We start from the raw sequence: 22,282 nt of genomic DNA, 5'->3' as shown, positions 1-22,282 counted from the left end.
AAAACAATGAACGATGCTCATTTTGCTTGAAAAAGAGTTTAGCATACATTAATACAAATGTAGAATATGGTTGAAATTTTAAAACAACACTAAAGATTATAGGCTTCAGTATATAAAGAATTTACCAAAAACTCAATATTTTTGTAGGGGTTAGCCCTTAGATTTTGAGAAAATTTTAAAAAATATGACAATATTGTTTTAATGCCTAGTTGCATCATGCAGTAACATATGATGATGTTCAAAGAGGTTTGAAGCCTTTGTCGTCTCCGTTTATCAATAAAAGAATAACTTTATTGTGGTTATTCCATCGATTTAGGGAGTATTATGACGTTTTATTAAATTATTTGATAAAAAATATTGAAAGATGCTCATTTACCATGAAAAAGAGCTTAGCATACATTAATACAAATGTAAAATATGGTAGAAATTTCAAAACAACACTAACGATTATAGGCTTCAGTATATAAAGTATTTACCAAAAACTCAATATTATTGTAGGGGTTTAGCCCATAGATTTTGAGAAAATTTCAAAAAATATGACAATCAATACTATTAAAAGGGAAGGAGTCTAAAAAAATCTACCTATGAAAGTTGTTTGGACTCTTTCATTTAACTCATTATTTTTTGGTCTTACCTTAAATTTAGACTAACAATATGTTACCATATATTTCTCTAACAATAATTTATTCAATTCTTTTATTTATTTAAATCTCACTCCTTAATCCTAATCATTACTATATTTACCATTTTGATTTTTAATCGTAAAAGCATTGAAACTAATGTTTTATAATATCACTTTTATTATATAATATATGATTTAAAGAAAGATAAATTACAAGACATATATGTGTACATTCTATTTTTCTCTTACGTTTATAATAAAGTAATCATATCATATATATACTTTCCCACTAAAATCTCATATCATATATTAAACTTTCAACCGTCTATAGTTTGATAATATTTTCATATTTAAAAATATTTTTTCTGAATATTCATGTTACCTTCACAAAAATGAAGAAATTCATTGATTCTATTAAAGCTAACCCGACTTCACGATATCAGTATTGATTATTCAATATTTTGAAAATTATTGGTTTAGATATTATACTTTTATATACTTTTCACTTAAAACAAATCAATACTATTAAAAGGGAAATAGTTTTAAAAAATCTAATATAAAAAAATTGTCGGAGTTATGTATAACTATTTATTATTTTTCTGATAATACATTAATCATTCTAAACATACAATATTTTAAATATTTTTAATAGCTCTTATATTATTTCTTATGATACCTTTACTCAGAAAAATATTTAATCAACCATGTTTTTGTACAATAACGTTAAAAATCTATATCAAAAGGTTGTTGGACCTGATATGGACGTAATAGGTCCACATCTGTTCGGGTATTTAGGATCCTAAAAGAATTCGAAATATCTAAAATATCTGAAAAATATCCGAAACGCGAAAAGTATTTGAAACTCCAAACAAATACCAAAAAAATTCAAATACGTAAAAATTTAAAATCTTATTCAAAATCTTACACGATGAACTGAAAAAATACTCAAAATTTTATCCAAATACGCAATTTTTTTTTAATTTGAAAAATTTACCTGAAATCAAAACTTTAATCGTAAACCAAAAACTTAAAAACAATATCCATAATACCGGAAACATATTCGAAATGTCCAAATATACCTAATAAATACATATTTATGATCGGGTCTAGGTAGGATCCGGACTCAAACAAAGACCTGCGGATTCAAAAAAACCCAATAGGTTATCTTCTCTGGACCTGAACCTAACCTATAATTTTGGGTCGGTTCGGTTTGTTTTTTTAATCTGGATATAATTCTCATATCGAAAAAAACTTACATAAAAGTGTACATATAAAATCTCAAATAAACTAATTTATAGATTATATAGCTGTTAAAATTATGTTTTTCGATATAATAAGACTTTGTCTCTTATAATATAATCCAACAACCCCGCGCTTTTCAAGCGCGGGTCAAAATCTAGTATTGTTTTAATGCCTAGTTGCATCCTGCACTAACATATGATGATGTTCAAAGAGGTTTAGAGCCTTTGTCGTCTCCGTTTATCAAGAAAATAATAACTTTATAGTGGTTATTCCATCGATTTTGGGGGTATTATGAAGTTTTACTAAATTATTTGATAAAAACTATTGAACGATGCTCATTTACCATGAAAAAGAGTTTAACATACATTAATACAAATGTAGAATATGGTATAAATTTTAAAACAACACTAAAGATTATAGGTCTCAGTATATAAAGTATTTACCAAAAACTCAATATTTTTGTAGGGGTAGTTCAGTATATTTATTTTCTTTAAGTAGTAGCGAACTTTTTGTTTTTTTTTTTCCGCCAAAGGATTTTAATATTAAGAGGAAGCGGGCCAAGCCCAGTACAACATACAAACAAAAGCCCAACAAACAATTAGGGCAAACTATTTGTTTTCCAAATGGGCCAAAACCTACGGCCCAACTTGAGAAAACCCTAGAACCTAAGCGAACTGAAGTCGGCCGCCTCTCAGCACACGTGTTGCCATCCTCTCCCTCGAGGGAACACGTGTCGCAAGATCTGCGCGTCACCACCGCAACACAGTGACGCCGGAGATCTGTCCAACAGATCACCAGGCCAAACCCGAGCTCCATCGCTCCGTCACTCTTCACCTTCAACCATCTTTGGGCCACTTAAGCCGGAGAGCCTCAATCGCCATGGCGAGATCTCACCCATCGTCATTAACCGCCGAGCACCACAAGAGGAATCGCATGCATCTTAACCCCTTCCGCCGGAACTCTTCCTTCTCCTCCAGCGAACTTTTTGTTATCTGAGAAGATATGAAATATAGCTTTGTTTGATATAGGTGAACAGAGTATGGGATCCAAAGAATGCGCAAGAATACTTGGGCCGTGCACAAACCACCATTGTGATACCCCGTGCCCTGATATCTCAGACAGTGATCGGGCATGCAAAAATTATTTTTCTGGACATAATGCAAGTGGTCTCTGTGACCCCCAAGTAAGATATAATTGTATGTGCCGATATGATTACCCTTGTGTACCGCCTGGTATGTGATTTATGTACTGTATCAACTTTATCCAAATATTTAAGTACAAATAAAAGCATAAAGTAATGTCAAGTTCCCATAGCGCACACTGTGCTGCAATGATTAACATTTAGAAATTAACTATCAAAGAGTACATCAAATTGATCAAAAGAGGAAGTAGAAAAAGCTTGTATCCTTCTCTGTTTTGGTTGAAAACAGAATATAACAACCTTTCAACAGGAGGTCGTTTTCATCATCTCAATCCCAACTTAACCAAGACGAACAGGTCAATTCTTCCGGTTACCAGGCGATTCCAATTAAAGCTGATATGGTCGTTACCAAAGACGAGCCATAGATCTTATGTATACACGTGGGTTTCTCATGGTCCTTTAAAATCGCAATGGACAATCACAATATTTTAGATGATAAAAAGATAATAAAAGCATTCGGTTAGTAACTTCATTGAAGTTTTCCGGTGGAATGACTTGGTCAGATCTAAGAAGTCAAAACCCAATTCGTCCAGTGACATGCGATAGCTTATACGCGCATACAATTTGATTATGACGTGGACGACCTAAACAAAAAGTCAAAATATCCAATCTGTTGACCGTTAACGCCTTTTAAACCAAACTCGAATTTATGTCCGTACGTAGACGAGATCTTGATTGTCCGATTCTGATTGATTGAAATCAATGAACGCTTCACAAATCAACGTTGCCTCCGATCGATTCTGCTCTCTAGAACAAGGTAAAAGGCGTATATAACCATTACTTCAGTGGAAAATTAAGCTATATATGCTTGTAGTTTTTGGATTAGATAATTCAATTTTTATTTGAGTTGCTTAGATGAACTGTAACAGCATTTAGTTGATATGGATATAGAGGAACTTGAATTATTTTCAAATTCAGTGTTGATTAATATTAAATTAGAAGAAACCCGTACCAATATGACTTGATGATTATGATGGAAACGGCACAGTCTATGGTGTTCATTTGGTTGGTAAATCCAGATGATTCTTTGGATCACTAACACATGTTTCAGTAGATGCTGTTGATATGACATTGGTGGATCATGAAGATGCATGTAGAGATGCGAGTTGTGAGAAACATAAGTTCTCTAGGGAGCAGAGAAAGCTTATCCAAGTGATGAATGTGAAGAGGAAAAGAGACTTTCTTTGCTTGGAGAAAGTTAACGGCGAGATGGTTAACATACTGGAGGGACTCGAATTGCATACCGATGTTTTTAATGCAGCGGAACAGCAAAAGATAGTTGATAAAGTGTGTGAGCTACAAGAAAAGGCACGTAAAGGAGAACTAAGTAAGTAGGGTTAGCTTGAGGCTAAAGCTTTCCTTGTTTTTTCGTAGATTTGTCAAAAGCTTTACAAAAGACTTCTCTTGTATTTCTCTTTACTGTAGAGCGTGCATTTACTCCTAAAGGAAAAGGACGTTCAGCTATTCAATTCGGTTGTTGTTTCAACTACCGAACAGTAAGTAGTAAGACTTGTTATTGATCTGTCTTTTTTTTCAGTAAGTAGTTGAACTCGTTCTTTGTAATAGAATCTTTTGTTGCTTTCTTCTCAATTTGACAGAGTAAAGCTGGAACCCCGGCTGGGATTCTTAGACATGAAACTGTTGAACCATTACCTGCTCTTTTCAAAGTGATCATTAGAAGGTTGGTTGAATGGCATGTTCTGCCTCCAACTTGTGTACCTGATTGTTGTGTCGTCAACATCTATGATGAAGGTGATTGCATACCTCCTCATGTCGATAATCACGACTTTCTTCGTCCATTCTGCACCGTTTCTTTCCTTAGTGAAAGCAATATCCTCTTCGGATCAAACCTAAAACTTGAGGAAAACGGTGAATATTCCGGTGGTTCATACTCATTACCGCTTCCAGTTGGGTAAATCATATGTATTTTGGCTTGCAAAATAAATTTATATCACGTATTGGAACTGTATAAAACAAAACTAATTGAACTTGTTTCAGATCAGTGCTTGTGTTAAACGGCAATGGAGCTAATGTAGCTAAGCATTGTGTACCTGAAGTTCCCACAAAAAGGTAGTTTTGGTTGGTTTTCCTTTTATTAACAACATTGTTTGTGCTATTTATGTGTGTTTTACTTGGTTTTTCAACAGAATATCAATTACATTTAGAAAAATGAACGAGTCAAAACGTCCAATCTGGTTCACACCAGAGCCTGATCTGCAATGGATACAGCCATTGCCATTCGAGCAGGAATCGTCTAGTTCATCTGACCATGTTTATTAGTTTCTGAAAATGTGCAACTTTAAGTAAATTTCAGTTTGATTTGTGGTTATATATAATGTGAATAATTGTTGTTGTTTTTAATCGAAATTAACATTTTATTTAAAAAAAAGGAAAAATTGTTTTTTCACTTTTTCTTTAATGATGTGACCAAACAACATGTTCTACGAAATCAAATTAATTGAAAATTTATATGGAGTTAACCAATTAGTGAGAAATTTCGTTTCTTTATGCTTTATAACCATGAAGAACGGTCATGGACTCATGGTAAGTAGCGAAAGTCATGGATAACGAATAGTTATTTACTTATATTAACTTTTTCAAAACGAATAAAATTACATTTCTAAAAGTTTCAGCACCAAAAATCAGATTTAACTAATAATATTGACCAGAAAAGAAAGGAGAAAACTTAAACCAACAAAACTTTCAACGGATAATGGTAGACGCAGAAGAAGCCAGTAAAAATAAACAAGACCGGAACCACACGTGTTTGCATGCATGCGCCTTTAAATCCGAAACATGTCTCCATTTGTTTCACCCTTTATCTCCTCTCTCTCTTTCAATCTCGTTACCTCATTCATCTCTCTTTCTATCTCGTTATGGCGAGCGACATCCAACACAGACCCGTGTACGGCTCAACCACCGTGCCTCGCAGCACCAACATTAACAATCCAGTCGCATCCTTTCTCCGTCAGCTACAATCAAAAGCTCCTAATCACTCTGGCCAGCTTTTCGGCCTCCTTGCATTCTTCATCTCCGGTGGAATACTCCTCTTACTCACTGGAATCACCGTCACAGCTTTCGTCCTTGGATTCATCGCTTTCCTTCCAATCATCATCATCTCAAGCCCTATATGGATCCCTTTGTTCCTCCTTGTAAGCGGCTTCTTGTCCCTCGCTGGAATGGTGTTCGGTACGGCGGCTTTGATCTCGTGGACGTATAGGTATTTTAAAGGCATGCACCCTGTCGGGTCGGATCAAGTGGATTATGCTCGGAGTCGGATATTTGACACGGCTGCTCATGTCAAAGACTATGCTGGTGGATACATCCATGGCAAGCAGAAAGATGCAGCACCTGGTGCATGAAAAGCTTCGCCCGTATACGGTTTGGTTTCATGTAGAAATTACTTTTCTGTTTTTATTATTTGTGTTGTTTTAGTTTTATTCTGTCTCTTTTTGTATGAACATCAATGATGTATACTGAGATCAATTTAATCTTTGAAATTTAGTTTGTGTTTTTGTATGAAATGTCACTTAAAAATGGTAAGATTTTTTTTTGCCGTATAAAATATACTAGTATGAGATCTGTCCCTTGCGCTACCTTATCTTTGATCGCTCCGTATATACGTAATCCGTAAACCATACACGAAAATAGTTGGTCCAAAAACATAAAGTTTGATTATTGATATAGGCCAGACCAAAACAAATTCTGAAAACTATTGGACGTAATTTTTACGGTACCAACAACTGGTCCGACTATTACGATCCGTTTATTGTCAATTTTTTCCTCTCAATTGAACATTGACATTAGCAATGAAAGAGTATTAGGTTTTGAACAAGAAGGCAATTCTTATAAAATTTACGAAGCATTTTTTTCATTTACCAACAAGGTGTGTTATGGTAACGAAAAATCTTTCAATTTCTTAGAAAATTTAAGAAGCATTCATGGGCCAGACCAAAACAAATTATGAGAAAGCTCTAATATGAAGACACCTGAGCTAGCTAGTAAAGTTGTAAATATTATATGCCATTAAGGTTATTTATTTTAAAAATGATCCTAGGAGATTTATTGTATAATTTTGAGAACAATTACCACGATAACTCTTTAATTGCCTAATCGGCAAATCATATTCATTCTACAAAAACTTAATTAAGATAGCCAAAATTTACCTACAACAAACCACGATGAACCGTTTTATTTGCAAAATTTCATATTAACTTAATTTATTTGCATCAACAACTCCGCAAACTCAAAGTAGATCATAAGCATGTAATCTATTTTTGGCCTAATCTTTTCTTTCAAACACTAGAAATTTCAGATTTTACATCCATAATCTCTTTCCACCTTGGAGAGTCATTAGCTTAATTAACCCTACATTAACATCACCATATTTTTTGGGTCCAAAATATCACCATATTTGTATGAAACTTGGCGAGTAGCCTCTTTCGATTTACGAATAACTAAATTAAATTATGTTTTATAAAAAGAAATAATAAGAGTGGAAAGGCAACTTTTATTTTAGTTTTGTTTTCCGTTTTAGGCATGGCCTCTCATTTTTGGTCAATAGATTTTGGGCCACTCACCGCTGTCTTGTTCTTAATAAGCAAACTATAAATAACATTTTCAATTTCAACACATAACTGAGTCAAACTGAACTAAGTCAAATTAAATAAATAAAGCGGATCGAGTCAATATTAAAATGAACAACCAAACTTTAATCGAGCCAACAAAACTCTTATCTTTGCCTACAATTTAAATAAACAAACCAAAAGGAAAAGCTGTTTTCAGTTCCTGGCTCTATGCTAATATGCTATGATCGAAAGTTGGCGAACGCAGTCTACGGATAGTCTCGATATCGTAAAAGTAAAACATGAACGAGATTAGAAAACATTAAAGCTTAACACAGTAGCAACTGAAGTAGCAAGAGTATATTATTATGGCATGTTGGTTTGGACTTTGAACCCTAAACTTTACTGGCCTATCCAAGTTTAAATGTTGTAACATAACTTAGAATATAAAGGCATCACAATAACATGCTTAATATACATAATATGTTTACTGCTTCAAAATCATTAGTTCCTATCATGTCCAACGGTGACCCGTTCACGGCGACCCGTCTTAAGAACTGGGAACGGAGTGCCACGTGGAGACCTCGGTGGCATCTCTCTTAACTGCCGTCCATTACGGTCGTAGTGAATCACTCCCGAGAAATCTAACGGCTCACATTTTCCGCCCATCAAAATCTCTCTTTGCCAAAGGCCATGCTGCTCCTCTTCCATCGCCGCCGTTTTCTCCTTCTCAGCCTTAAATCTCATCGGCGAGCTCGCCATATTCCATCGGCCGCCGAAGTTTTCGTAGCGAGTTCGCTTCTTCGGCTTTAGCTTCTTGGAGAGACGATTCGCGTGCCTGGCGCAGAGTACCATTAGAGAGACGAGATAGCTCACGCTTAGACTCTTGTTTGAAGAGTTATGTGTCGGCGTAGAACGGTCCATAACTTCGCCGGACAAAAAGAAAGATCAGAGTTATTTGTTTGTTTTGTTTTAACGGGTCAAAGTCAAAAACTCGATTTCAAGGCGGATTATTCTCATGCTGTCTGAAATGAATGAATATATAAATAAATTCAGACGCGTCGACGAGATTTAAGAAAATGGTGTTAGGTTGGTTACCCGTGGAACCGGTCGCCTTTGCGGTAATTTTGTTCTTTTTTTTAATATGTAATATCTCCTCATATGTGGACAATGAGTTTTTGAAACTTTGAAACATTCGTTTTCTTTAGAATTATACTACTAAATGTTTGAAAGTTAAAAGAGCATTCAACGGACATGCATAAACGATCTCACTCGCGACAATAGAACTATTCGTGAACTCAAGACTATAAGAAAACAAGATTTGAGTCAGCAAAGACTACTTGTGTACGAAGAAAATACAATCAAGTACCAGTAAAATCTTATGAAGGAGAATTTCTAGAATTCAGTCTTTGAATCTTTTTCTGTTTGTTCCCAAATCTATTGTAACTCTCATCCATGAGGATTCTGTTTCTGGTTACTAATATGAGATATGCCATGGATGTTTAAAAAAACTTATTTACAATATATGATTGTGAAACGGAAATTTTAGGATATCAATGTCGTCTCTCTTATATAATAAAAAAATTGGCGATTGGTGATTACATACTCAAAAAAATGACGAGAGGAAGTAAACGTCACTTGGTTTGCCATGAATGATTTAATTGGCAGAAAATGATATTCAAGCTTTTCAACCAAAAAAATTAAATTTTCCATTCGATCGGCTGCAAGAAAATTTCACACTATTGATATAAACACAGGTTAGTGATTTACAATAGAAATGCTGATTTGTTTGTTAACATCCAAATCAATTCCAGTTGTGCATTCTTGGAAACAGGTTTCAGTATTGTCATCAATTGCATCAACTTTACAGTATACTTTATTTTGTATTATTCGGGTCGAGTTTCGTTTATAGGGCATTCCTATAACAAACAACTTGATCTTTTGAATATTGGCAGGGACCTCAGCCGTTGACTTCTGTCTTTTATGTTTTGAACGAACTTCTGTCTGTTATTATTCAAGACTCTGACTCAGTCTCTGCGGTAGGTCATTCATTTGACATTTTTGTGTTTTTATTTTTTCATTTGGACAAAATTTAATCAATATCCATGAATGTATTAACCCTTAAAAAAAAGTATTAACCCTTAAAGAAACAAAAAAAAACAAACTATAATTTTTTGACCGCTATCCGAATTAACAATAAACATAATAGTTACTCGGTTCTATAATGTTAATGAATTGAAAAAGAAACCCTACAATTAGTTGTATCTCTAGTTTTATTTCATTTGTTAATTATGAATAGTAGTGATTATTTTAGACCGAACTTTTGTTATTTCCTCCGTTTCAGTTTAATTTTCGTTGTAAAATAAAATTTTCGTTGCAAAATAAAATTTTCGTTTCAAAGTAAGTATTATTTTAGAATTTAAATGCAAAATTTTTAATAACATTCTCCTGTTTTTTTATTGGTTGAAATATGGTTATGCATATAGAAAATATACAAAACTAAATATTTTTTTAATATGTATGCATAAATCTAAAATGACCATTACAATGAAATGGAGGGAGAAATAAATTGCATCGAATTCCTTGATTGGCAAAAATATATAATTACAATTAACCAAAAAAGAACCAAGGCCTTTAACCTTATAAGATTTAGGTAGTCTAATTGTGTTTTAGCGATCTTTTCAGAGTACAAGAAATACTTAATTTTTTAAACAAGAGAGATTGATCAAAGGTTAACCTCTCGACAAAGAGAAATTAGATATGTATTTTAGCCCCAAACTTTCATTAAATATACAAAATTAGTAGTTAGTTTTTGTGACTGTAGTTATAGTCCATTTTTACTAGATATATTTAATTGAAAATAATATTTATTAAATTTAAAAATTAATTTATTTTTGACCAATCATCTTTAACCTAAGTCCAAACAAAATTTCTCACCCCAAGTGGTTCATTGTCATGATAAAAAAATTGAAACAACTAAGAGGAGCAAAGACATCACTGGATTCATTAAGTTTATATTATATTTTATTTTGATGTTTTAAAACTAAAATAATATAAACTTGTTTTTCATTATTATTTTGGAATGTTGATTAAGAAAGCATAATTGATATTAAGCAATTAATTACAGAACAACCAAAATATCAAAATATGTGGATTTAAGCTTAATAAATTAACTAGATAAGAACTTAGGCATTATATATTGATATGTGGGCATTGAATAGAATCATTTTTATTTACATAAACGTACATAATCATAATTATAAGTTTAAATTTTATTATCTGTAAATCTTTACTATGAAAATATTGATGGTGAGGAAATAATTTTAGCTCTATTGAAAATCTCATAGAGGGCCATCAAATCTTCGAAATCAATCGAGCCTTTGCTCCTTATCTAAGAAAATTCCACACTCAAAGTTACATTGAAGATGTGTGATTTTTGTTCTACGCACTCAGAGACACATCCACATAACAAGTAGGGGTGTCTGTTGACACCCTCACAAATATAAAAATCTTTAGTGTAAGTCAGCATGTAAGTTTGGATAGTGTGATTGGATAAAAATTTATATATTTGCCATCCTAAACGGGTTCCAAATCTTATTTTTTGTATTTTTTATATTCTTTTTATTTTTATTCATTTTCTTTGGGATTCAAACCCATTTTAATATGAACTCTTATTTTGCATCATTTTCTATTTTTAACCACCATATATAAGTTTAGATAGTGTGACTCGATAGAAACTTTTGTGTTTGAAACTCCAAACGACAGTTAAAATCCCTTAATTTACATCCTTTTCTATTTTTATTCATTTTCATATGGGCTTTAAGCCTATTTGGATATGATTTCCTCTTTTGCATATTTTCCTACTTTATTTTGCGTTTGAATATGCGCGCTTTGGCCTGTGTAATCCAGGTCCGGTTCTAGGGTAATACTGGTGGAGCAAAAGCACAGGGTCCAACGGTTTTTTCAACAAAAATTAGGTGATTTTAGGGTCCTAATTTCAGAAAAAAAAATGCCCATATTTTTTTAACAATTACTGGAAAAAAAATTCTTGCACCGGGCCATTAGAAAGTTTTAACAGATGCAAGAATCCCGTTTCTAGTCTTCCGACGACTCCATGATGATACTATTTGGAGTTAAGATATAAATCTTTTTGAGGGTAAAAATTTAAGACATATCTGATTGTTGAAGCGGCTATCCAATCGAACCGCATACCATACAAACAGGACATGCACTGCCTTTATTCGTGGCGCTATATTTAATTGAATGGCTAGTGAACAAACACAACCTTTTTGTTGACATTTGGAAAGATCGATTACTTTGTTCAAAAAAATGGAAAGATCGATTACTTAGATCCATGATTTACAAATGTGGCATTGTTTTCTTTACAAATTAAATGTCAATACCAACTAGATGCCATTCTAAACATCTTAAAGAAAACAAGTTCCAAACAAAAACATTAAATAACTTATATTGAGCTATATCACAGATCTCATTTTTTTAGGACGATAATATTTTTTTTTTATCAAATATAGTACGATAATATTTTCTCACCTATTAATATCATAGAACTTTACTATCAGAAAGTAGTTTCTTTCGTAAAGAAACTAGTTTCAATTTCACAATAAAATAAAAAAATAGTAAAAGTACAAAAGTATTATTTTATAACCACCAATAAATTTCAGATTATAACAAAAAGAAAAATATAAATTGCTTACATTCAGTAGATATCTTAAGAAACAGTAGTAGGATAGCAGAGAGATCTTTAACTAGTTTGCAAAAAAAAAAAACTAAATCTATTGATAGAGGATAACGAGCCCCATTCTGAAAACGAAGAAACATGCACAAATATAATGGTTACATCAATCTAATGCACTTCACAACATAGATTCATTATCCACGGTCATGTAGACATATTATTCAAAAAAAACAACAAAATCTATTGAAACAAATCAAACTTAAAACCCTTTTTAGCTAGTGATGCAGAGGGTTTGGACCGCTAGGTACGATCCGGTCCTCATCATTATACCAAGAATTAGTTTTCTTTTCCGCCGAGCTTCTACGCAGACGTTGAGTACGATCTGTCTTCTTGAAAAATGGAGTAAAATCAAAATTACTTGCTAGAATTCTCTTTTGGCCGAGACCAGTGCCGGCTTTACGCTTGTACGAGGTCGTATATGCACAAGAAACAAGAAGAAAGACGAATAGCACAGAGAGTATAGAGATGTGGAAAAGGAAACTACACGGTTTAGGGTGTTTCTTCATTGTCTTGTAGATGAAATATATGATGAAGAAGCAAGAGAGCTCATGGAGACAGAGACAGAGACAGAAGGAGAGAGAGAGTGTATAATTAAGAGAAATTGTGAGAAAAAAAAGATATGAGATTTATGATTTAACTTGAAGGTTGTATTTTCTTAGTCTCCAAGAAATGATATACAGCATGTGTCGAGTTTCTAAGAGAGTAAAGTATAGTTATATATTCAATTTATAAGATATGATATGGAGTAATATTTGGCTTATACCGCGGCAAAAAGAAATAAAAATAAGGTGAAACGAAGATTAACCTCGGCTCAGAATTTAAGATTTGCATTGTAAAATCTTCAAATCATTTTTATGATAAAAGAAACAAAATTGGCGTATACGTGTGAGGTGTGTGAGGTTTGTGCATACGATTTGTGAAACAAAATGTGAAAATGAGGAAAAGAAAATTACCATTGGTGCATTGAAGTTTGAACTAATGATTTAATGCTTAGACTTGATTCTATTGTGCCTTAGTTCGATTTCTGTTAGGAAAGATGATTTACGTTATATCAAAGTATATTACCAACGGCTGGTCTCGAACCTAAGAGATCATTTGGACTGAAGGCTCAGACATTTCTTAGTTAAAAAAAGTAGAAATTTTACTTTACTTCAAGGAAGAATGGGGGTGGAGTGGTGCCATGAAAAGAGGCCAAATAGTCAAAGTTTTGAATTTATTATATTGTATTTGGTAAAGACATAATTTTATTGGAAGGTGAGCACATTTTTACATTTTACATCTTCGACGTGTATATGTAATATTATTCATTATAATTCAGATATACGGGTTCCACCTAAGCCGAGAGATAATTTCTCCTTTTTGACTAATACTCAGATTAACTTTTGTGTTACTTTATATATATAGGAAACTATATTCGAATTAATTGAGCTGTATAAATTTGAGTAGTCCGACGTTTTGAATATTGCACATTCGTCCATAATGCACGGTGGTAGTTGACTTGATGATGACTTTCATGATATTACTTTCGCTGGTTTCATGACTTATGAAATATAATATTGATATTAGATAACAGAATATAATATTATCATGTTATAAGAAATTGTCACATGAGTTTAAATATTCACTAGCACTGATACTATAAGGTAATTAGATAAGTATTAATTGAAACAATTGAGAACTTATTTATTGTTTGTTTATATACTTGAATTTTAAATATATTATTTATTTGTCCAATATGAAATCTATACAATTACTTTCAAAGTGATTTTTCGCATTTGAACTCTCACATTTAAAGTTAAAACGGTTAATATATATATTATCTTTAATGAATAGTTATATAATCCATTATTCATTTTATTATTAAACAATATGATTCATTATCTTGACAATCTCATATTATTCAGTTATAATTCATTATCTAATTAAACAATATATTTCTAACAAATTAATGAGTCATTATCTCGACAATCTCATATTATTAAGTAATTATATATATAAAGCTTGTACTGTAAAACTAGTGTATTTTTTATAGTATAAATTACTATCTCCGTAGTCTTTAAAATTAGTATCTCAACTTAAAAACAATAATAGTTTGGATTCTATAAACGTAAAAAGTGCAATTACGAGCACACATCACATTATGGTCCAATTTCATTTACATGTTATTTGTTTGGTTTTATAAGAGGTAATTCTAGTGACCAATATGTACGGATAATTATGCTAATATATATAATGAATAGTTATATATAATATGTACTATAATTAGCAACAAACTCATATTAAAATTTTTAAATTTATATATTAGATTAGACAACTGAATATAAGTTAATATAATATAATTTTTGGCTAAAAACAAATAACATAAGTGTTGTTATCCAAAAAAAGCATTATCAATTATAAAAATTTAAACTAAAAAATTTAATGATGCATAATTAAATACTAATCAAGCAAAAAAAAACATAATGAATTAATTGTATAAAGAGATTTTACAAAATATTATAATACATGAGTGGTTGCAAAAATGAAATGAAAGCAATAACAAAGCATATATATATATTTTTGATTAAAACTATGCTTTACATATTTTCAATATAGAATTTTGATAATATAAGCAATAACTTACATGGTAATCACTAAAATAATAACATATATTAATAAATATTCACAAGATGATTTATGTCCGCATGTGCGGGCCAAATGCCTAGTATATTTTTAAAAAAATATTATTAAATTAAGTAGGACGCTTCGATAATGAGATACATTATGTACATATATACTAAATCTCTTGGGACAAATAATTCTATTAAACTAAGATGTAAACTATAGGCATTTATTCATGCTTCATTTGATTTTGTTTTATCCCTTATATAATATCTATGGATAGTTACTATATGTAATTAATATTAATATGCATTCTACACAAAGCAAACGAATCAAAGAAAGCTGAAACCTCTTCTGAATAGTTGTTATTTTCCAATGTAACATAATGTTAGACTTACATGATGTACACTAAGAAATGTTAAAATATAGTTTTGATGCCCTAAATATAGTACACATGCATGAATGTAAAGACACGAAAATGTTGCATTGCAGCAGACATTTTCTTAACTATTAATCTAGCATTCTCATATCCCAAACTGTAGGCCTCTTCTCACCTTAGATGATGCATATGTCTACTTAATTATTTCATAATTACATTAAAATTTAGAAACCACAAGAATTAAAGCGTATGTAGTTCTTCTTCCGTACATTGCGTTAAACGTGATTCATTTCACAGCTGTAAACCAATGCCACCTTCAGCTTTATAATTTATCTTATTGATTAAGATGTAAAACATATGAGCCTATAATGAGCCTCCCTTAAAAAATTTAGTAACGTGTGTCCACTAAAAGCTCAAATAGCCTAAAATGTTCTAGTACAGAAGTGTGTACCAGAGTTTTTTTTTTAAGCCTTAAAAAAAGAGATTTTTGATGAAGACAAAATAACGAAAAGAATTTAACGAAAAGAATTTTTTTTTTTTTTTTTGAAAAAAACGAAAAGAAAATTTGCTCAAGCAAAAAAGAAATGTGCCTAGAGAAAAAGAAGAAATATGCGTTAAGTATGATTAGAGAAATTTTAAATGCAAGTTTCGGTGTGCTTATTAAAATATTAGAGTGATCTTAAGAGAAAGCAGTCAACTTGTCACTAAAAAAGAATTAAGAGAACTTTTGTAATAGTATTTTAATATTAGTAGTTATTGTCCGAAAAAAAATTTAGTAGTTAAAAAAAACTAAAAAGGGCATGCATGCATTTTATTTTTAATGATGAACTGATTATAATATTTAAATATATATATATATATATATTAATTTAGTGCGAAAAACACGATTTTGCGGATATTGATAAGAAAACACAATTATGCGGTTTTGACAGAAAAACACGATTTTTAGTTTGGTGAAAACACTATTTTTTATTTGGCGGGACATCACTATTTTCGATTTGGCGGAAAACATATTTTTTGATTTTACCAAAAACGTGATTTTCCGATTTTAACGGAAAACACTATTTTTTTTGTTTTTACGAAAAAATGATTTTCTAGTTTTGGCAGGAAAATTTGATTTTTGGTTTGGAATCTAATTTTGGAAGAAAAAAAGATTTAGTTTTGGCAGAAAAACTTGATTTTCTGTTTTGGCGGAAAAACGTGATTTTTTTGTTTTGGCACGAAAACAAAATTTTCTTGTTTCGGCGGAAAATGTAATCTTTTTGTTGGGAAAACATGATTTTTTTGTGAGAAAATTTGATTTCGATTTTGGTGAAAAACATAATTTCTGATTTTGACGAGAAAACCTAATTTATGATTAAAAATAAAATGTAATAATTATAATAAATAATTTAAGTAATTTTTATATTTGTATTAAAGATATTTAGATTTTTTGGATTTTGAGATGCAAATGCATCCAACCTCTACTTTTTACATTTTAAATATTTGAATATTCTAGATATTATGGATGCTGCATCTAGATGTTGATGTAATAGTGCAGACGAACAATATATGAATCTTAACATCTAGATGCACCGTTTGGATAGAGGAACGAACATGATCTTGATGCGCGTGTACACACATTCACATATTTATATAGATATATATATATATATATAGCTCTAAATTTCGACGCATATTCATTTACTAAAGAGTTTTTTTTTTTTTGTAATTTACTAAAGAGTTACATTCATGTAATCATGATTTCCGAATACTCATATCTGATTCCATGCAATATATATATCAAAACATTTTACGAGCTTACTAATCTTTAACATTGGTTTCCGACTAAAAACATAAACCAAAAATTACCAAATCTCTAAAGAGTGAGGAGGATCAATTTAAAAGAAAAGTGAGGGTCATCGTACGTCAACTACAAGAATCTTATCTTGTGCCTACTCTCGACACAATAGAAAACGAACCCAACTGATTGATGCTTGTGAATAAGTTAAAGTCCCCATCAAACCTCTTATCCTGCGCATAGACACTGTCCACTCTTATCATGCGCACCTCAAAAACAAAAGACGTTTTACACAAAACTCCAAAAAGCAAAGAATCTGACCCATTCACATACGTTTCACAAACACCATCATGCCCACCACACGATCAAAGAAGAGAGTAAGAGAGAAGCATAGAAAAGAGAGAAGAGAGAAACAGAGATTGAAGCAAGAATCAAATGGAGAGTGTGGCAGTTACATGGAGCAGAGAAGAAGAGAAATCATTCGAGAACGCAATTGCTATACATTGTGTAGGAGAAGAGATAACAGAGGAAAAATGGAGCAAAATGGCGTCAACGGTTCCAACAAAAACGTTAGAACAAGTAAAGAAACATTACCAAATCCTTTTAGAAGACGTGAAGGCAATAGAGAACGGACAAGTCCCATTGCCTCGTTATCACAGAACCGGAGACGAAGCTTCTCCTGCGAACAGAGACTGTCATTCCTCCGGTGGAAGCGGATCACCGGAGAAGAAACCAAACCACGGAGTCTCCGGGACAAATGGCGGCGGAAGAAGTAGTTCAAGACATGAGCAGGAGAGAAGAAAAGGGATTCCATGGACAGAAGAAGAGCATAGGTGTCTCCCTTCTTCTTCTTCTTTCTCACTTCATCTTAAAGAAAGTGAAAAAGATGTTACCTTTATTCAAATGCTCTGTTTCAAATGCTCTGTTTCGAATGCTCTGTTTCAAATGCTCTGTTTTTGTTTTCTTGTTCTTGAAGGTTGTTTCTGTTGGGTTTGGAGAAATTTGGGAAGGGAGATTGGAGAAGCATCTCAAGGAACTTTGTGATCACAAGAACACCAACTCAAGTAGCAAGTCATGCTCAAAAATACTTCATCAGGCTTAACTCGATGAACCGAGATCGAAGACGGTCTAGCATTCACGACATCACTTCTGTGAACAATCAAGCTCCTGCGGTTACAGGACAACAACAGCAACAAGTAGCTAAACCTAGACCAGCACAGCCGCAACCGCATCATCCGACAATGGCTGGAGTAGGGATGTATGGTGGTGCGCCTGTGGGACAACCGATTATTGCACCACCTGATCATATGGGTTCAGCTGTTGGAACACCAGTGATGCTTCCACCTCCAATGGGAGCTCATCATCATCATCATCCCCATCATCTTGGAGTTGCTCCTTATGCTGTACCGGCTTATCCGGTTCCACCGATACCGCAACAACATCCAACTCCGTCGACTATGCATTGAGTACAAGAGTTGATGAAAACTGACACTTCATTGTAATATGTAAACTTGTGTAAATTTATCAAATTGGATAGGGAGCAATAATGTACAGCAGAGGAATCTGTTTTTCCCATTTCAGTAATCTATATGATCTTTTAAGGAATTTTTAGTACATTTCTTGAAATGAAGATTTTAATAATAATTTATGTTCAGAAGGGAAACAGATATGTGGCCATGTTGTGATCTAAAAATTTAAAGAAATATGACAAAACATAGAAGCAGTTTTACTTACAGTTGTAATTCTCCTCCAAGAGAAACGAAAAAAAATAAAATTATTGGATGCTCCAGAATATGCTAAAATGCTTTTGAGCAAAGCGTGTGGGCCAATTTGGGCTCAAAACTAGATCAATTCAGCCCAGTATTTATTTCACCTGTATCAGAAATTGACAAAAAAAAATTATTAACACAGTTGCCGGGAATACTTACCACTATACTACGACGACTTGATGATCTGTTGATATATACGTTGTTGGATGTGTTTGCGTCAATCATTACTTATTTGCACCAAGTCAAGTCTTCTAATAAGTGGCAAATAATAAGTAATGATGACCATGTGCGTGTACAATCATGTTTAGCACTATCAGATAACAATATATTTACAGAGTCAATAGCAATTTGAGTTTTGTTTTCTTCTTTTATAGATTGTAATATTTTCTTTAAATTTTCACCAGAATAAGTCAATAATATTTTAAAACTACATTTGGTTTGGTGCCGTTTTCCTCCAAATGAAAGTATAGTTTAGTTTGTGATGCTAGATAAAGATAATAAAAATTGATTCATTGTTGCGAATATTGGTATCCACTTCAATCTGTCTCAAAGATATTCCCAAGCTATTTATACACAAGCATGCTTCTTTAGGCAAGAATAACGCCGATATCCGTACTTTACTGATTAGAATAATTCTCTAATTATTAATATTTCTTTTGCAAAAACGATTACTCATTCATAAACCAAGTTATAATAATCTTAATTAATATAATCCTGGAGGTCGAAATCAGATATGGTTTTCATTGGACGCATACGACTACGCGACAGATTTACTTGAAAGCTCTATAGCTATATAGATAATGGTGAATTCTTGCAAATAGTTTTTAAACTTCGCTATATTGAAAGATGATCGTGGTCATATAACTAGTTTCATTAGTAAACATTTACAAAACTGAAATATTAATTATAACGAATTACTTTTATATGTATTATTGTCATGTTGTATGATAGAAAAAGTGCAAAATGTCAAAACAAAAGTGGAAGATGTGAAGAAAATTTCAAACTAATTCAAGTTTTATGGAATCTATCGCTATATAAATCAAACCTCCATTCAAGTGTTTTATCACAATAAAGAAGAAAAACTAACCTTCATTCTCAAACCCTAATCACTTATCTTCGGTTACAAATGGGTCGACCAGACCAAAATCCTGCAGTGTCTCATGCACAACCCGTACCCGGACCAATTGGAATACCAAGTCAACTACCAATGGCAGGAGCTGCCAGCAACCAACCATCACAAAATGGACTTCAGAACTTTTTGATTGCATGAACGATGGAGAAAATGGTTAGAAGTTTCAAAAAATATTTAAACCTAGACATTGAGTATTTGATATCAGTCCATTAGTTTTTCTTATAAAGGTTCTTGTATATTATTGTTCCACTGTTAAAACTTATGTATATGATTTTTGTTGCCTATGATATGTTTTCGAATCAGCTCTCATAACATGTTTCTTCCCGTTCATCACATTCGGACAGATTGCGGAGGTTATCGATGAAGAAGGCGCAAGCAGTAAGTTATATATATGTCAACGAACCCGAACATGTGTATCAATGTAGCATGGATTAATATAGATAAACGAGATTGTGAAATTAGGGAATCAGCATTTTAATAATCACAAATAATTTATAAATCGCCATTTATGTTTAATTCATTGTAATGTCGCACAAAAATGGGATTTATATTTTCACGATTATGTGATTTTATGTCATTGTCAATCTTATATTCTTATATAATATATATGCACAGGTTGTGGGACGAGTGGAATGTTGTATGGAGTGATATGCTGTCTATTAGGGATACCATGTGTTTACTCATGCACATTCCGGACCAAACTCCGAAGCAAATACGGGCTACCGGATGCTCCAGCTCCAGATTGGATCACTCATTGCTTCTGTGAATATTGTGCATTTTACCAAGAATATCTTGAGCTCAAGAACCGTGGTCTTGATCCCGCCATTGGTATAGCTCTTCTTTCTGAAATAGTCTAACTTAAAAACATTTTGTATTTGGATTAGGCAGTGTGATAGCTAGTTTATTCTGTATCACTAAATGAATTCTTTCTGAATCTGACTGGATATGGTATATCAAAAAAAGAAAAAAAAACATTTTCTTATTAATTGTAGTAATTTCTTTCTGTTTGCTTGTTAACATTTGGCTCATTTAGTTAATATCTTGGTGTAATTAGGATGGAGTGGTAATGTGCAAAGGCAGAGAATGGGTCAACAACAGGAGATGATGGCTCCTCCCATGGGTCAACGGATGATGGGTTGACTTGGATGTTGCTGTTTTTTCTTAAACATTATTCTCTAATAATGTATTAATTTGTGTATTTTTTCTTTTTTTCTGTGTGCTCTTTTTTTTTTAATTTAACGACCAAAAATAAATGTCAACCAGGCTTCGTCTTCGTGAATGGACATACAACTTTTATATTCCCGGCTACAATTTGTAATATACACTTTGAACACAACAACCCATTACTAAGACATTAACCTTTTTTTTTAAAAAAGAGACATAAACTTATGTGAGTGTATTTCGAATCTCACCTTTTTTTTTTTGAACAACAGTTGAAATTATATAAGATAAAGGGTTCAGTACAAGATAGAACAATCACATAACAGAGCATTCTTCGCCAACGAATCAGCTCGAGAGTTACATGATCTTGAGACATGCGAAAAGAAGATGAAATCAAAAGGTGCAGATAGGAACTCGATGTCCTTGAGAACTCCATAGAGCTCCATAGGAAATGTATTCGAGTTGATAGCTCGGATGAGCTCTAAGGAGTCGGATTTTATCCAGACGTTTGGTGAAGAGAGGTGTGAAGCCGCCAGGAGCAATCCCTTGATCGCCAAAGCTTCCGCCATGAGTGGTGATGACACAGAAAGAGAGCGGGCTTGACCCGTAAGAACCTGGTCATTTCTTGAATCAGAAAGAACCCAAGCAAGCCCCGCCATTTTCGTCTCCTGTATCCAGGAGGCATCGGAGTTGCAGGTAAGCAGTGGTCGGGGGAGCGTCGGAGGCCTGTCCAAGCCTGCTGTTGTTGAAGTCTTTGGGGCGTTTGCTAGTTGAGCTGAGGACCACTCACGAGCAGAGGAGATGGCGACAGTCATCACCTTATGTGCGGGGATAGCTCTGTTCTCAAAAGTAAGGAGGTTTCTTGCCTTCCAGATACCCCACAGAACCCATGAAACGATGTCGGAAGTCAGTCCTGTTGGCGGTAAGCAAATGAGTGAACTGGCATTGATTAGCGCTTGGTAAGGCGAGTTGATGTCGAGCCAGTCCACAGGAGATGTAAAGGGAGCAAGTCTCCAGACTTGTTGTGCGAAAGGACAGGTGAAGAATAGGTGGAGAGCCGTTTCCAAGGCATTG

General features: G+C 32.9%; 6 protein-coding genes across 6 annotated transcripts; 4 read left to right on the top strand and 2 right to left on the bottom strand.

The window, feature by feature from the left end:
• Positions 1-2,804: 2,804 nt before the first annotated feature.
• Positions 2,805-5,400, top strand: LOC106405119 (RNA demethylase ALKBH9B-like). The gene is made up of 5 exons (XM_022704082.2): positions 2,805-4,392; positions 4,491-4,561; positions 4,664-4,977; positions 5,064-5,135; positions 5,213-5,400. The coding sequence occupies exons 1-5, from the start codon at positions 4,131-4,133 to the stop codon at positions 5,343-5,345; spliced, it is 852 nt and encodes a 283-aa protein (XP_022559803.2). The 5' UTR covers positions 2,805-4,130; the 3' UTR covers positions 5,346-5,400.
• Positions 5,401-5,738: 338 nt separating this feature from the next.
• Positions 5,739-6,589, top strand: LOC106351116 (oleosin-like). The gene has a single exon (XM_013790934.3). The coding sequence runs from the start codon at positions 5,837-5,839 to the stop codon at positions 6,425-6,427; it is 591 nt and encodes a 196-aa protein (XP_013646388.1). The 5' UTR covers positions 5,739-5,836; the 3' UTR covers positions 6,428-6,589.
• A 1,346-nt stretch (positions 6,590-7,935) lies between these two features.
• Positions 7,936-8,984, bottom strand: LOC125610137. The gene has a single exon (XM_048781983.1). It carries the CDS (start codon positions 8,552-8,554, stop codon positions 8,135-8,137), a length of 420 nt encoding a protein of 139 aa, XP_048637940.1. The 5' UTR covers positions 8,555-8,984; the 3' UTR covers positions 7,936-8,134.
• A 3,424-nt stretch (positions 8,985-12,408) lies between these two features.
• Positions 12,409-14,623, bottom strand: LOC106351118 (CLAVATA3/ESR (CLE)-related protein 11-like). Its single transcript, XM_048781984.1, has one exon. The coding sequence runs from the start codon at positions 12,890-12,892 to the stop codon at positions 12,602-12,604; it is 291 nt and encodes a 96-aa protein (XP_048637941.1). The 5' UTR covers positions 12,893-14,623; the 3' UTR covers positions 12,409-12,601.
• A 2,836-nt stretch (positions 14,624-17,459) lies between these two features.
• On the top strand, positions 17,460-18,753 carry LOC106346117 (transcription factor MYBS1-like). The gene is made up of 2 exons (XM_013785373.3): positions 17,460-17,979; positions 18,123-18,753. The coding sequence occupies exons 1-2, from the start codon at positions 17,582-17,584 to the stop codon at positions 18,610-18,612; spliced, it is 888 nt and encodes a 295-aa protein (XP_013640827.1). The 5' UTR covers positions 17,460-17,581; the 3' UTR covers positions 18,613-18,753.
• A 1,435-nt stretch (positions 18,754-20,188) lies between these two features.
• LOC106349687 (protein PLANT CADMIUM RESISTANCE 6) lies at positions 20,189-21,187 on the top strand. The gene is made up of 4 exons (XM_048734928.1): positions 20,189-20,207; positions 20,351-20,425; positions 20,663-20,875; positions 21,102-21,187. The coding sequence occupies exons 1-4, from the start codon at positions 20,189-20,191 to the stop codon at positions 21,185-21,187; spliced, it is 393 nt and encodes a 130-aa protein (XP_048590885.1).
• Positions 21,188-22,282: the final 1,095 nt, after the last annotated feature.

Source organism: Brassica napus, chromosome A6 (assembly GCF_020379485.1).
Source record: "Brassica napus cultivar Da-Ae chromosome A6, Da-Ae, whole genome shotgun sequence".
NCBI classification, from domain to species: Eukaryota; Viridiplantae; Streptophyta; class Magnoliopsida; order Brassicales; family Brassicaceae; genus Brassica; species Brassica napus.
This window is presented reverse-complemented; position numbering and strand designations above follow the sequence as displayed.